The sequence below is a fragment of the Capra hircus genome, chromosome 26 (assembly GCF_001704415.2).
Source record: "Capra hircus breed San Clemente chromosome 26, ASM170441v1, whole genome shotgun sequence".
Classification (NCBI taxonomy): Eukaryota; Metazoa; Chordata; class Mammalia; order Artiodactyla; family Bovidae; genus Capra; species Capra hircus.
In genome coordinates, this window is record NC_030833.1 from 28793471 (window position 1) to 28809846 (window position 16376).

General features: G+C 52.6%; 2 protein-coding genes across 3 annotated transcripts; one reads left to right on the forward strand and one right to left on the reverse strand.

The window, feature by feature from the left end:
* On the forward strand, window positions 1053-12861 carry PITX3 (paired like homeodomain 3). Of its 2 annotated transcripts, XM_018041727.1 has the most exons (5): window positions 1053-1352; window positions 2860-2979; window positions 10358-10491; window positions 10670-10872; window positions 11385-12861. In XM_018041727.1, the coding sequence occupies exons 3-5, from the start codon at window positions 10374-10376 to the stop codon at window positions 11970-11972; spliced, it is 909 nt and encodes a 302-aa protein (XP_017897216.1). In that variant the 5' UTR covers window positions 1053-1352; window positions 2860-2979; window positions 10358-10373; the 3' UTR covers window positions 11973-12861. The 2 variants fall into 2 exon arrangements, with proteins under 2 accessions (XP_017897216.1, XP_017897217.1); XM_018041728.1 differs by lacking the exon at window positions 2860-2979 and having other exon boundaries at window positions 11385-12313.
* Window positions 12713-16035, reverse strand: ELOVL3 (ELOVL fatty acid elongase 3). Its single transcript, XM_005698356.2, has 4 exons — window positions 15743-16035; window positions 14715-14846; window positions 13912-14063; window positions 12713-13655 (listed from the first exon to the last, which is right to left on the reverse strand). Exons 1-4 carry the CDS (start codon window positions 15841-15843, stop codon window positions 13228-13230), a joined length of 813 nt encoding a protein of 270 aa, XP_005698413.1. The 5' UTR covers window positions 15844-16035; the 3' UTR covers window positions 12713-13227.

The following is a 16376-nucleotide window of genomic DNA, read 5'->3' on the forward strand; positions in this document are numbered from 1 at the left end:
CTAAGCAAAGCATCTTCCTCTTAGATATTAGTACTGAGTGTCTACATAATGCCTAGGAACAGAAAGATGAGGAAGATATGGTCTTTGCACCCTAAATCTTAGCATTATAGGGAACAACACATAAACTGATCTCTTCAATATGATGGGTAAGGTAATAAGGTCTACACACAGGAGGGTTGTGGGAGCAAAAGGCTGGACTTCTGGCTAACCTAGGTAGCCTTGACAAATCTGGGAGAATATAGCCTATGTAAGATAAGAGAGCAGACTGACAGGGAACTTGCCCAGGTCTCTGAAGAGTGCCCAGGCCAAACCCTGAGATTCAGCTAGAATCTCCTTTAATTTTACAGGGTGGGTGAGGAATAAGGGAATCATAGTTAAGTTACTTGTGCAAGGGCACTTGGCAGTGTTGCAACTGATGGCAGGATTAGAATGCTGTTTTAATTTATCTCACTCCAAACTCTCCACGAAGCTACTTTCTTGGAAAAGAGGGAAAAGGGGCTTGGGGAGGAGTGGCAGCCGAGAGGAGGAAGAGAGAAAGATGGAAGGGAAAAAAGAAAAAGAAGATCAGAAACCTAAGTTAGTCTTTCGAAGTGGCAGAGGAGTGAGACAAACAGAAGAAGCAAAGTGGTGGCGAAGGAAAAAAAAAGAAAGAAAGGCGAGAAGTGGGAGGATTGTAGCTGAGACAAAAGGGCAGAGAGACAGACAGCGACAAGTGGAGAAAATCACCGAAACTTGAGCGGCAACGAAGTCTGAATGCTGAAACCCCGCGGTCTCTCCCGGGCTGTGCGCCACCCCCCCCACCTGGCTCTATCCCCCCGCACCGTTCCACTTCGCTCAGGGTGGTTGCCTGGCCCCATCTCTCAGCCTACCCGCCCAAGCTCGGTGGGGATACCCAGTTCACGCAGTTCTCCGCGAGCGCGGTTTCAGCCACGTGGGGAGGGGCGTGGCCCAGTTGCTGAGGCGCGCCTCCGATTGGCCAGGGGGCGGGGCTGTTGGCGCCGCGCCGGACGGACCCCGCCCCCGAAGGCGGGGCCAGAAAATTCACAGCTGGAAAGGGTGGAGCCCCGGCAGTACAGCTGGAAGGGGGCGGGGCTCGATGCGCGCGGCTAGCCGCTGCTGGCTGGGGGCGCCCTGGGCTGCCATAAAGTGAATGGGCGCTGGCGGGGGGTGGCAGTCCGCGGCGAGGCTTTCTCTCTCCCAGCGAGTCCGGGAGCGCCGGAGCGGAGCGGCGGCCCGGGGCTCAGGGGGGCGGCCCCCACCCCGGCCGGGTGCCCGGCCTCTGGCCCCTGCTTGCCCTCCAGACTGCGGCCGCCGCCGCCGCTGCCGGGAGTCTGCCTGCTGCGGGACTCACTGTGAGTGCTTGACCATGCGGGGACAGGGGCTCACCGGGCAGAGGGGCCATGGCCGGACTTCGGGATCCCTAAAACAGGACCTAGGGCGGCTGAACTGTAGAACGGTGCCTGAGGAGCAGGTCGAGACTGGGAGAACGGACTGTAGACCGGGGGCCAGGACTTAGAAAAGGGGAAACTTAGAGCCGGGACTCGGGGAACCTAGTAGGGGAAGACTCGAGGGATCCGAAGAGAAGTCGGAGACATGAGGTCAGGACAGGACTTCTGCGAAGCGGCGCAGCGTTGGGAAACCAATTATCAGGAAGCGCCCTGGGATCCCGGGGCGCGGGGCCGACAGCTCGGGTGCTAAAGGGGTTGTGGCCAGCGAGGGGAGCTGGCGGCGGCCGCCCAGCAAGGGGGCAGTTGGCAATGCCAGACGCCCCCGGGCTGGATCTCAGACGCCAGGGCCTGGGAGCAGGGGTGCGTTAGTCGCACACGCTTTTCTTCCTAGCTGCTTTGCAGTTGGGATAGGAGCCGTGTTGTGAGAACCCGACAGCGACCGTGTCAGATGGCCGCCGTGCGGGCTGCAGGGCCGAGGTTGGGTAGTCCAAGTGACCAGACGGCGGGTCTGGCAGGTCCGCTTGGGGTGTCAGGACCCTGATGGGTGCCGACCTGGGAAAGCCAGGGAATCGGACGGAATGTCCGCCGCGCGCGGTTCTCAAAGCGGACAGAATTCCGGGGAAGCTAGGTTGGTCTCTCTAGAGCAGGCGCTGTGTCGGGCAGCGGTGGACAGAATGTCCCTGGCCGAGTGGCATGTTCATTTACCACGCAGCGCCTGCCCAGCTGCTGCGTATACGGTGGGGTTCGCTGTGGTGGGTTGCCTAGAATCCCAGTTCACACTTTGCAAACTTGTCTCTCTGCTAGGGGCTATGGGGCAGGGAGCAGGGACCGAGAGTGAAGGCTGATACTTGGCCTTGGGTTGGAGTGGCACCCGGAGACATTCCTTCTCCAAACTAGATTAGACATGTTCCGAGCATCACCCCGGACTTCTAGAATCCAGATTTGCGGAGAGGGAGCAATGGTGGGACTGCTAGTGGGAACCAAAAGTAGGAAAGGAAGGAATGACTCACAACGGGCAATGAGGGGAGCAAGGAGGAGCCTAGCACAAGCCCCTGACAGCTTCAGTTCCGTCACAAACTCAGTCACCCCTAATTCCAGTACAGCTGACCAGATACCCCACCCTAGACTCTACCTGGATTTCAGCAGGCTAGAGTCTCCTTTCCCACAGTGGGCAGGAGCCCAGGCCTAAAGAGAAAACTGCAGCCCTTTAGCAAAGCAAACTCTGGGGTCTTGTTTCCCTTTTTGCTTCCTCAGTCCCACCAATCTCCCCACCACCCTGGTGGCTGAGAGGGGGTGGGAGGGAGACACATGGGATCCAGACACTGGGATCCAACACAGGACCCAGATTGCCTTCTCTGGTTGGGAAGGATGTCTCAGCCCTACTCAACTACCTTATTTGCTTTTCCTACAGCTAGGAGAGGGCCCTGATTTCTTTGGATCCATACAATGACCGCCCACTCTGACTCCAACTCTTTAACCAGAACCCAGTTAAGCTGAAGGGAACAAAGTAGAGGGAACTCTCCTGATCTATGTAAGTAAGCAAACAACCCGTTTGGCGACTGAGTTTCATGGGGACAAGTGCAGGGTAATATATTCAGCAATGAGTAATCTAAACAAAGTGGGTTCCAACCTTTCTCACCCTCACCACACTCCCCATACGTCTTCTCCACACTCCCACCTCCACTCCTTAATTTTAAAGTTCATTTATTACTGGCTAGGACATTGTTTTCCAAACTCTTTTGTCCCTCATCCCTTTTTGATAAATATAGAGTCACATCCCAGTTACTCCCCATCACATTTTGATACCCTTTTCAAGGGGCTTGTGCTCCTATTGTCTTTGGAAAATACTGAAATTATGGGTGAAATGAAAGGATCTGAGTCAGTAACGGAATAGGGAAGGCATTACAGATGGTTCTCTGAAGACCATAGCCCTAGATTCTGCTTTTGCCAAAAAGGCAATGGCATTATAATAAAGATGGCTGGAAACAAAGGACAGAACCTTCTCTTGTCCCTGCATAAAGCTGTTTAGCTGATTGCATGCCTGGTCACTGGCTCTTAGGAAGAATGTCATGGACCTATCGAAGGGTCAGAGAATGGTGGCAGAAGGAGGAGCTAGGGGCTGCTGGAGAGAGCAAACTTGAAAGTTTAGGCCTCTGGAAAGTGAGATAGGATGGAAATCCACAAAATAAGGAAAGACCTAGATAAGCAGATTTGTTTGCTCCCCAGATCCTGAAACCAGATATGAGGGGGCCTCTTAGAACTGGAATGATGCAAGCACAGGATGAATGGGAAAATGTTCCTTGGCACACAGTGGGCAGCAAACTTCCCGAGCTCATTTCCAGGGAGGTGGTAAAGGCAGGAAGTAGAAATGGAATCCCTTAAGGGCTTGGAAGGATCAATGCATGTTAGAGCCGCAAACGGTTGCTGGGGTGGAGGGGGCGAGGAGTGGCAAGAGCTCAGTCCCTGGTCTTAGGAGAACTGGATTAGAACCTCTTCAATCTCTATAACCATGGACAAATTTATCTTTTTAGAGGTGAAATGGAATGGTCATTCCTGGCATTTAAGGTGGTTGTAAGAGTTCAACGAAATCATGTATTTGGAAGCCCCCTTGCAAATGGAGAAGAAACACACAGAAATAAGAAACATTACTGGTATTATTATGCTCAAACTGTAGGTCCACTGTAAGCACAGAATCTTCGTTTGGAAGGGTGCATCTCAAACCTTAGATCAGCCTGCTAGCATCCGTGGTCCAGCCACAGGAAGATTCTCAGTGACAGATGGGACACCCTATCCTAGACTTCAGATGCCAGCCACTATCCCCATCCCTCCCTGAGAAGAGTTCTAGGGAACTCCCCAAATGCCTACTCTCTCAGACCAAATATCCTGATCTGGTCCCTCCCTGCCTCCAGCTCAAGGATGTGAATATGGGCCCAGAACCCAGGTCCAGGAATGGAGGGCAAGGGAGGCATGCTGGAGCTAAGTTGGGGGTGAGCATAAGAGAAACACACTACCCAAATCTTTTCTTCTCCATTCAATCTCAGTGATGCTTCCTAGCATGTAGGGGAGGCAACCAGCCTGAAGATGGCAACTAGGTTCTGAGCTTTGGGAATATCTTGAGTGTCTAGTCTCTGGTCACTGACAGGGACCCATGATGAGTGATAGGGAAACAGAAGAAAAGACATGGGCTGAGAAAGCCACTCTTAGAACGCTCTCCACTACTTTTCCTCCCCTGAGGCCTTCTTTACTTTTCATCTGTCAGTTAATAGTTTCCCCTTTCCTATTTCTCCCCTGCCCAATCCATTCTGCTCATCATTGCCCAAAAAAGATCCCAAAGATACTGCTTTTATGTCACTCTCTGGCCTACATGCCTCCAGTGACTCCCACTGCTTGGAGCACTGCTTCTCAGTAGCAAGTTGGGGCAGGGGGGCAGGGGCAGTATAGGAGTGGGAGTGGCATGACTCTGCAGGCTACACTGGGCCCATCTTCCTGTGCGGTGATGTCACTTGAAGATGTCTCTTGGAAATTTGAAGGGAAAATACTATTTTTGTATTAAATTATACAGAGTGAAGTCAGTCAGAAAGAAAAATACCAATGCAGTATATTAACGCATATACATGAAATTTAGAAAGATGGTAACGATGACCCTATATGCAAGACAGCAAAAGAGACACAGATGTAAAGAACAGACTTTGGGGCTCTGTGGGAGAAGGCGAGGGTGGGATGATTTGAGAGAATAGCATTGAAACATGTATATTATCATATGTGAAATAGATCACCAGTCCAGGTTCATGCATGAGGCAGGGTGCTCAGGGCTGGTGCACTGGGATGACCCTGAGGAATGGGATGAGTAAGGAGGTGGGAAGGGGGTTCAGGATGGGGGACACATGTACACCCATGGCTGATTCATGTCAACGTATGGCAAAAATCACTAAAATATTGTAATTAACCTCCAATTAAAATAAATAGATTAATTTAAAAAAATGAATGTGGGATAGAATGCAAAATTTACTTCCAATTTTAACATAAGGCTGAAGATCTCAAAGAAATTTCATACTGGCGGCAGCTGTTTCAGGTTGTGCCCCTAGTTTCCCATACTATATTCTCTCTTACTAGTCTTAGGGATTTTTCATAAAAAAGCTGAGAATTCTCTAGCCTACATGGTATCAAATATGAACCCCCACCCTTCGCCCCTCATTGGATGCCTCCTCAGCCTGACCATTTTTTCCTGATGATCTCCCATTACCCCCACTGAGACCCTGGCTCTTTTATTTAGAAGCTTCCGCCACCTTCTCTGCCTCTCTAATTTCCAGAGCAGCTACATTCTCTGAGCCCCAAAACTTGATGCCACCTTACATGGGCTTCTGTGTCTCTGAGCTTCCACCATCTGAGAATCAGTCCCATGCAGTCCATCATTTTATCCTATCCTCTGTTTGCCTCCCCAGACTGTAAGCTGTTAGCAGTTAGGGTCTTGTACCCTTGTACTGTTCTTGGGTATCTCCTCTATCCATGGGATTTCCCAGGCAAGAATACTGGGGTGGGTTGCCATTTCGTTCTGCAGGGGATCTTCCTGACCCAGGGATCAAACCTGCATCTCCTGCTTGGCAGGCAGATTCTTTACCACTGAGCCACCTGGGAAGCCCGATCCCTGATTTACCCCTTGATAAAGTAAGTGCATCAAATCACCGATGCCTCCACCTGAGTCTTCAGGTTTCCTCTTGGGGCTGTGAACCTTGCCCACGGCTGTCTTCCTTTGCTTTCATTTGCTCACAGCAACTCAGGAGACTAGACAGTGTAGATGCCTAGCATCCCTAATGTACATGAGGCTGTGTCCACTTAAGAGTCTCACTTTTAGTTTCAGGTTCCATCCTGTTTAGGGATCTAGTTTATACCTATTCACTAACTTATTGCTGGCTGAGCTGAGCAACAGCATTACAACTCCATCCCCTCTTATCTTCCTTTTCATTCAGTCTCTGCAAGAAAAAGGTTTTCTCCATTTCAGTTCCAGAGTGTACCTTGTGCCTTGGCCACTTACAACTACTTGGGGGCTCTCTGGCTGTGGCCCTGGTCTACCCTTTGTCTTCAGGACAAAAGTGGGTGCACATGGAAGTTACCTTCTTGCCATAAGTTGTGTCCCTTAGAAATCATGGCCTCCCCACTATAGCCTCTCTGCTCTGGGGCAGTCTCTATTCTCCACTTTAATTATCTTGGATATTTTGTTCTTACTGTGGTCCATGACAGCTTCCTGTAATTCCATGCTGTATCTCAGAGTCAAAGGTCACCTGCAAACCCTCTATTCCCTAGGGCTGGGATTGTCACCTTGAAACCAGTGGTACTGGGCCATGAGTCTATCCCCTGCAGGGTGTGTCAGAAAGGCTGGGGTGGGGCAGGAGGCCCCCTACCCCAAGACCTGGACTCAGCGCCACTGTTATCTCTCAACTCTCTCTGGTCTTTCCTGGTGTATCCTACCAGCATCAACCAAACCTGTGGCTTCTATACCTACTGCTTATCCCTGTCCGTTGAGTGAGGCGAAGTCCCTGGCTGCAGTCCCAACTCCCCAGCTTCTCGACCTCCAGCAGTTTGGGGGAGCTTAATCCTCAGCCAGCCTGTCTCCAGCTCAGACAACAGCTTGGCGCCCCCAGCCTCTGCCTGACCAGCCCACCGGACACAATCTGCTAGAGGCCTCTGCCCCCACCCTCTCTCTCTCTGTTGCCTGCCTAGCATTAGTGTTCCTGCTTTTTCAGCTTCACAGGCAGGGCCCATCTCAGCTGCCTTTCCTCTTGCTGCTATTACTAACGCAGTCAAGAGTCTGAAGCCTTCATTCTTTCCTCTCCTACCCATCCCAGGTCCTCAGATTAGCTCCCAGTTTGGGCTACTCCACCCATGTGACTATTTCCTTATTGACTGGGTGGTCTTTTATGTTTTGAACAGAGTGCTCACAACACACATATGCATCCCTCTCTAAAATGCAGCATACTCACCTTTATTCACGGAGCAATTTTTCACTGGGAGACAGAATCTAGGGAGGTGAACCAGTCAAGCAAAGGCAGAGACAAAAATGATACCTTATTTCTGAGTCTATCCTGAGCACCTTACTCAATGCCCAACATTATTTCAATAAATGAGAAAAAAACTTGGAATTTGACCCCAACTTATTTTTAAATGTTATGTTTTATTTTAACCTCTTCACAATACTGAAGAGAGGTAGAGAAGGAATTATAATCTTACTTTTACAGATTAAAAAAACATGCCCAGAGAAGTATGACCCACAGCTAGTAAATTGAGGATCCAGGACATGAACTCAGATCTTTTGAATCTTAATCTAGTTTCTTTGGGGTATACTGGATTACTTTCCCAGGTCGGAGCGGGATGAGGGGGCTTATCACTTTCTGCCCCCACCACGACCCCATACTATTCTTCCAGCATTCTCATACCTTCCCCACCTCAGCCAAACAGGCTATCCCCAGCAGTCACTGAGCATAGACCACTTCGCTGGCTCCTCAGGCTTCCTCCTCCCCCACAGAGTCCTTAGTTCCTGGGACTGAGAGCTGAGGTTCAAAGGGGCCAGGAAGGGGGAGGGGGGGATAACGGCTAGCTCCAAAACAGCCGAGGCAGCTGTCCCTGTCACAGAGAGAGGAGTCTGTGTGACGGTGTCTGTCTGTCTGCCTGAATGTGGGGGCACATGTGTGGGAGAGAGTGTGTGTTTGTATGCCTCTAGCTCCAAGTCCAAGTGCTTATTTTGTCTGAGAGGGGGCCTGTATTTGTCTGCATGTGTGTCTGTCTGTCTTTGGGAACACACAGCCTGAACTCTGCTTTCTCAGTCTCGTCTTTTATTCTGGCCCTTATCTTTCCTCACTCTGCCTCCCTCTGCTGAAATAAAGGGTGAAACCAAGACACAGGTATGGAATGCTGGGGGAAGGGGGAGTTTGGAAAATGGGAAGTCTGGAGCCAAAGCAGACCGGAAGGATGAATGGCAATGGTGGAATTCAGCTTTTCCTACAGGCAAACCCAACTGTCCTTCTTTTCCCAGCTCTGCATTGCTCCTGTGGGCCTCTGGAGAAGTCAGGGGTGTGGTTTGCAATTTTGAGGGCATCTTAGGGTATGAAGAGATTTCAGAGCACCCCTTTTTCCACCTGTTAGTTCTAAGCCTCCGCAGCTACTTGGGAAGAGCTACTAGTCTAGGCTGCTCCTGGTCCCTCCCAAGGGCCTCTCCCTTCTACAGGAGCATCATCAGCCCACTCCTAAGCCTCTGACTCTGTCCTCAGACCTGGAAGGCGAGGGAAGCTGAGCACTCCCATCCCTGGCCTGACTTCTCTCCTTCCTTTGGGGTTCCCTTCAGCCCTGCTTCTCCAGCCCTAGGAAAGGGTCCAAGGTCTAGTCCTCTCTGCCTGTGGAAAGAACAGGGACTGTTTCTCAGCCTCCTGCCTTGACCTCTGTCCCACTCAAACTAGCTTGGTGCGGGGTGGGGGGGCAGCTGTCATGTCTGAGCTGGTTGGAGGGGGCATTACCATGTGCAAATACAGGCTACTGCCCATCTGCGCCTCTCTTAGAAAGGCTCCTAATCAATTCAGAGCAGCCAAGTGACACACGTCTCTATCTAGGCTAATCCGCCACATTAATGCCACCTTGCACAGCCTGCATTAAGTCCCTCTTAATGGGGAGGCAGATGGACCCCTCCTACATAGCTCTTCACCCCTGCTCCTTGGTCCTTAGCCTCCATTGGTTCTCCTCTGACCAAGAGGCATCTGGAGTCTTGAGTCCCACTAGTGTCCCTTTCCCTTCCTCCCACCAGAGGGGGCCTGGGAGAGCTAGCAGAAAAGGGGACCCTGCAGGGGGAGACTTGGAGGAGGACCCAGGCAGGCTTCTGGGCAGTGTCAGGTGAGATTTGGCATGGGGAGTAATGGTCAGAAGTGGCTTTTAAGAAACCTACACCCACAGCCTGAGGTGGGACTGCAGGAGGGCGTGGGAGAGAGTGGTGACTCATGGGGTACAATGTACAGAAGCAGACAAGATTCTTAAACTTGTTTTTGATCCCAGAACCCTTTCTTCAAATGAAGTCTCTCCAGAAAGCATAAATAAAACCGACGAAAGCAGGGCTGCCCTAGTTGAAGCTGACCTGAGTAAGATCAGGCTAGATTTCTATCCCTGAGGTTAGACCTGAGTTCCAGTCCCTGAGGGAGTTTGCGGGGCAGGGACGACCCCAAAGAACACAGTTTTAAAAAGCAAACAAAAGTATATCTTAGGAATCTCACAGACCTGATTCAGATCATAACTCTACTACTTACAAACTTTGTGATCTTCATCATTACTTCACGTCTCAGTTTCCACGCCTAAAAAAGGGTGATCATACCTAACATTGAACCATTCTTGTGAGGAGAAATAATGAGGTGAAGGCCCATAGACAGTACTCATAAATGATAGCAGCAATTCTCCTTACAGGGAAAGCATCAGGCCTGGTTCAAAATCAAATCTGTCCCATGGGAAAGTGAATAACACAGGTTCAGACTGGCTGAGAGGCACGTTTGAGTTTATGGGAATATTGGGCATTCGTGTGAGAAGGAATTTGATTTTTTAAGGATGTGGTATGTGGTATGCAATGTGCTATAGTGAGGTTTTCATTAATTCAATGATTATCTATTGAACACCAACTGTACCAGGCAGGGTTCTAGGTGCCCAGCATGGAACAAATCAAAGTCTAGTGTGTATAACTGTGTATGAAACCTCTGAGTATGCACCTTTCCCCACTTAGGCTGCTGTTTCCCCATTCTAACCTAGGGCACCTCAGATTAGAAGGATAGCTTTATGTCGGTGGCTGAGAAAGGGGAAAATGGGGAAACACTTCTGTACTGGGAACCAGATAACCTGGAGATTTTATTCCCATTAACCTGATCTGTGTCTTCTCTTACCTTCAGAGTTCTCAAGCCCCCAATGGAGTTCGGCCTGCTGAGCGAGGCAGAGGCCCGGAGCCCGGCCCTCTCGCTGTCAGATGCGGGCACTCCCCACCCCCCACTCCCTGAACACGGCTGCAAGGGCCAAGAGCACAGCGGTGAGCGCGCCCCCTTCTGGGGGTGGGGGAAATAAAAGCTCCATCCCTAACCGGGTGGGACCCGGGAGTGGGAGCCCGGGTGCGAGTGGGGGAGGGAGGCGCCCAAGGAGGAAGTCCCCGAGCCAGGGAATCTGCGCAGGCAAGGATGTGCTGTGACAGCCCCCACCCCGGCTCCCAGATTCGGAGAAGGCCTCGGTTTCGCTACCCGGCGGCTCCCCCGAAGACGGCTCGCTGAAGAAAAAGCAGCGGCGGCAGCGCACGCACTTCACCAGCCAGCAGTTGCAGGAGTTGGAGGCGACCTTTCAGAGAAACCGCTACCCCGACATGAGTACGCGCGAAGAGATCGCCGTGTGGACCAACCTCACCGAGGCCCGCGTGCGGGTACGCAACCCCGGCGGTCCCCCTCCACCACCACCCGCCCCTCCACCTCGGGCCTCCCTCTCGCGGGCCGCTCAGCAAGCAGCTTCGGAAACGGCAGCCTGTAGTTCTGCCCTGCCTGTCCCTTCCTCCGACCCAACACCCGACGTCCCTCGCCCAGGCCCGCTGCCTCCACGGCCTTCTTTCCACTAACCTCCAATTTCTTCTCTTCCTCCACTCTCTCGCCCTAGACGGAGCGCTTTCTCCCCTGGCACTATCTCTGGTTCTTCTCTTCACCTCTCCTAGACCCCCTCCTGCTGTCCTCGCCACCCCCCAATACTGTCACCCCCGACTCCGTCCCGCATGCGCTCCTCCCCCACCCTGGGCCGTTGCTCCACCACCCCATTCTCCTCCAGCCACCTCATCTTTATACTCCGCCCGGCACCGGACCCCGCTTGGAACCCCCCAACCTGGGCGACCGGTCCACCAGCCGCCTTGGGGGTCGGGTCCTGACGACCTTCCTCCCACGCCCGCAGGTGTGGTTCAAGAACCGGCGCGCCAAGTGGAGAAAGCGCGAGCGCAGCCAGCAGGCGGAGTTGTGCAAGGGCGGCTTCGCGGCGCCGCTCGGGGGGCTGGTGCCGCCCTACGAGGAGGTGTACCCCGGCTACTCGTACGGCAACTGGCCACCCAAGGCCCTCGGCCCGCCGCTCGCCGCCAAGACCTTCCCGTTCGCCTTCAACTCGGTCAACGTGGGGCCTCTGGCTTCGCAGCCCGTCTTCTCGCCACCCAGCTCCATTTCCGCCTCCATTGTGCCCTCGGGCGCGACCGCCCCAGGCACCGTGCCTGGGCCCGGGTCCTTGCAGGGCCTAGGAGGGGGGCCCCCCGGGCTGGCTCCGGCCGCGGTGTCCTCGGGGGCCGTGTCCTGCCCTTACGCCTCGGCCGCAGCCGCAGCAGCCGCCGCGGCCTCCTCCCCCTACGTATATCGGGACCCATGTAACTCGAGTTTGGCCAGCCTGAGGCTCAAGGCCAAACAGCACGCCTCTTTCAGCTATCCCACCGTGCCGGGGCCGCCGCCGGCCGCCAACCTCAGTCCGTGCCAGTACGCCGTGGAACGGCCCGTCTGAAGGGCGCTGCCCGCCGATCATCCCTGAGGGTGGGGCGGTAATTCACGGCCTCGACGGACTGGGGTCGTTTTGACTGGCTTGCCCCCGCCCTCGGGGTCTGAGAGGAGAGCTGGGCAGTCGGGGTTGGGGAGGCGGCAGGTTCAGGAGAAAGCCTTCTCCCACCCCCAGGCCTGAGGGGTGGACTGGGCCCTTAGTCCGAGACCCTGGGACTAAGGCCAGGAATAGGGACCAGTTCCCCGGGGGCCAATTCACCTTTGGCCCACCTCGCCTTCTCCAGACTCCCTCTCCCTGGTTTTCAAAGATAAATGAAATAAACGTGCGCGGACTATCAGAGGCCTGGTGATTCAGAGTTTCGGTTGAGCTCCCTCCCCTCGTCCTTCCCCATTTTTAAAGGAGAGCTGGGTTTACAGGAAAGATGTGCGGGTCCAGGCTTCAAGAGCTTCAGTCCTCAACCCCTCAACCCCAGAATGGAGAAGCCTGGGGATTCCCGGAGCCAAGCGGCGCACGAAGCGTGCGTGTCTGTGTAGGGGGGGGGGGCGGTGTATGGCTTGGACAAAGCTGGTACTGCAGCGCCGCCTCGTGGTCTCAAGGAGGATAACTGGAAGGTCAGCTTTGAAGTCAAGTGTCAATTCTGCAATTTAGGAAGCCAACGACTTTAGAAATTTATTCCACCTTTGCGCATCTGTTTCTCACTGTTCCTATGAGGGGCTTTTGCCTCTAACAGCAATAAAATTCTGGTCTGTAACAGACATTTATTAAGTGCCTACCAGGCCTAGGATTCTTATTGAGTGTCTCTGTGTGTGACTCTCAGCCTTCCACACACTGTTGTAAGCTTCTCACCCACTCATCATCCGATTGCCAGCAGCCCTCCTCCATCACAGCAGTCCCCTCCTTCCTGTAAATCCCCAAACCCTGAAAACCTTGTTGGAGTCTTTAATTTAAAAACAGAGCAAGAAGGAGAAAGATTTCTGGAAACATAAATAACTCAGTTTGGGGGAGCCTCCTTAGTCCCACCCCCATCCCAGGGCCTGCTTGGCCTTCACATTAACAACAGAAACATCAAAGTACTAGATCACATCCCCACCCCAGGGGTGATAGTTCTTGACTGTCATCATCTCCTGCCACCTTGGAGTATACATCCCATGGGGAAACCATACAGGAAAGGCTTCCTAATCATTCCCTCAAACCTAAGCTCAGCCCCTCAGTCCCCTGGGGAGGAGAGAGAGCTTGAGGCTTCTTCTCTTTCTCCAACCACTCACTGGCTCTTGGTCTTGGCTTTGATCTTGGGAATTATGTAGTTTTGGTGGAAGAACTTGGCAAAAAGAACAAAATAGGTTGCATACAAGATGAAGGACCAGAAGAAATGTTCCTCTGTGGTGTGGCATCCCTTTTCCTGTCTCCAGATATAAGCCAGGATACCGACAGTGGCTCCTATAAACATCTGCAGGATCTGCAGGCTGGTGACGAGCATGGGAAACCATCTGGGGGACTTCACTTTGGCAGCCTTCAGAGTGTAGTAGGTGTACATGATGGCATGTACACCAAAGTTCATGGTCATGAACCAGCCGCCTGCAGCCACCTTGTTCTTGTATCCAAAGCTCGAGTACACCAGCACTGTGCTGTGGTGGTACCAGTGCACGAAGATGAGTGGCCGCTTACGCAGGATGATGAAGGCTGTGTCTCCTGGGAGATGAGGAGTCATAGCTGACATATCACCCAGTGTTGGGACCACCCTCTGAACTTGATGTAGGGGCACAGGGGGAATTTTCAGGACAGGGAGAGGGGTCTTTATGGCAGAGAATCTGAAGAGGGGCTTGGGTGAGAGATGTTTTTAGGACCCAGGGGTGGGGAAGGAACTCTCCATGTGATGGGTAAAGGGGAGGGCTTAAGGAGGGATGCAACTGACTGGACACCAGAGAGACAAAGCCTTGCCACTCACCAAGTTCAACGACCTTGCTGAGAACAAACAGGAAGGACCAGAATTGGATTATGGGACTGTTGATGAAGGAGGAGAAGCATATAGTTTGCTTTGGGCTCCCCCTAAGTAGCAGGGTCCCCATGTAGCCCCACATCCTCAGTGTCCCGAAGATACTGAAATGGAACAGAGGAAAAGGGTGTAAGGGTCATTCCCAGGCACCTTAACCCTTGGCCTGGTCAAGTCACTGATCCAAGTTCCACCACCTCCCCACCCTTCCAAAGGGGTCACAGCTTCTGAGATCCCAAGGCCAACTTGGTAAAGCCAACCAGTAATCTAGAAGATAGAAGACATGAGGGCTGGAGAGGGACCAGGGAGTGCTAGAGGCTGAGACTGAAAACTGAACTAGGGAGTAGGGTTCATAGGATGGGTAGGAGCCTGGAAGGAGACAGGTGGCAGGATAGGGGTGATCAAAGGAGTCTGGGGGGAATATGGGAAGAAGGGGCTAGGGAAGTTAATGGAAGGTCTTGGGAGAGAGTGTTAGATGCAGAGAGTATTAGAGGCTGGGGAAATTGTTGGAATTATCCAGACTCAATGAGCACAAGAGGTCTCATGAGAGAGAGGAGAGACTACTAGTCTAGGAACTGGAGAAGAAGGAAAACAGGTGAGTGGAACCTGGGGAGAGGAGTCAGAGCTGAGAGAACAGAATAAGGAGAGAGTTAGGGGGCATCTTGGGCAGTTGATGCAATTGAGGTTTTTAGAGAGCTTTTAGGGATAGAATGAGGGTCTAGGGTCTATAAGATAGGTTGGAGTGGGGAAAGTCTTACCTGAAGACTGCAAGGCAGAAGGACCAAAGGATGAGAGGTCTCTGCAGGTTGAAGCCCTTCCGTGACTTCATGTAGTTTTGCCCCACGAAGATGAGCAACAGGTAGATCAGAACTATGGCGAATGAGGTTGCCCTGGCAGGCAGAAGGCAGAGCGGATGGGCTTATGGGTGGGAGCTGGTTATAGGAATGCCCACTCATATCTCCAGGTCAGTGCTCTGGAGTGGGATCCTACTTCTGCCACTTACTAGCTGTGTGACACTGGAAAACCTACTTCCTTCTCTGAGGGTCAGTTTCCTTATTTGTAAGGGGGGAATAACACTCCTCTCCTGACAGTGTTAATATATGTAAAGTACTTTACACAAGGCAGCAGCTATAACCAAGGTTCCTGGGATTGGGAGTGGGTGACAGCTGCTGGTCCATTTCTAGAAGCAACCCAAGGCTGTGATGTACAAAGAATGTGGCAATAGCTTCTGCCTGTTTGGTCATAGCAAATTGGCTGGAGCTCTGAGGGGCTCTAGGGCAAAGTCTGAGGAAATTTTGGAAGAGTATCCAGATTTTGCCTCCTTCTCCACAGCAGGGATGATGGAACATTTGAGGAATAAGATGATAACTGTGAAGAGCAGTCCTCAGGCATCAGCACATGCACGCATGCGCACACATGCAGCCACAAAGGATGGAGAGTCGTCTATAAGGTGGGTGGGAGTAGGAGTTCAGATCAACCCCATTCTTCAGAGACCAGTTCTCACTACACTTTTCCCCGCTTGGTTTCTTTCTCCTCCCAAATTCTTCATCCCATCTTCTTATTTCTGCCTTTCTTTCTTCCAGATCTAACCTCTTTGAGGTGTCACACTACCTGTACCTTGGACAACAGGGACGTGAAGCCAGTACTGGGGAATCCGATACATTTGCTCCTTAGCAAAATCTCTGTGGGCATTCTGTCTCGCCCTCCCCCATTCCACCAATCCCCCCAAATAGCGGTCATCAGAGTTGGGCCCCTAACATGGCCCTTCCCCTTCTACGAGTCTCACCAGTACTCCTCCAAAAAGGGCCTCATGTCCCGGAACAGCTCGAAGTTGTAGGGCTGGAACATCTGCTCTATTTCATCTGAGGTATTCACTGTTGTGACCATTTCGTTTTGCAGACGCTGAGGCCGGGAGCTGGACGAAAGCTAGGGGACGGAGGATGGAGAGAACCTTGGGGGCAGGACTGACTAGATCCAGAACCCAAGGAACTCCGCAACAAGCCAGAGCCTCAGATGCAGGCACGTACGCTGCAGTCCAGCCGGCTTCCACAGCCGCGGCCACCGCAGTATATAACGCGAAATTGCAAAGCAGCTGTCCTAGGCGCCGCGGCCCCCTCCCTGCTCCCAGCCTTCATCCAATCGCAACAAAGATACCCCCAGTCCCGCCCCTGGGCTGCAAGCCGCTCTCTGATTGGTCATTCTTAAGGACAGCACCCCAGAAGCCTCCCACTACCTTAGACCTTCGCCACCTTCCCATCTTCTCGCACACCTCAACTCTGATGTGCTTAGTTTAGCCACTGTGGCTTTGGAGTTACTGGGGTGTGACAGGCTTCTCCTGGCACTGCCAACAATAACCTTTGCCTCAGTTGGTTTCAGTTCTGACCTATCTGGCAATGAGGAGAGAATGAAGGTGTCCCCCG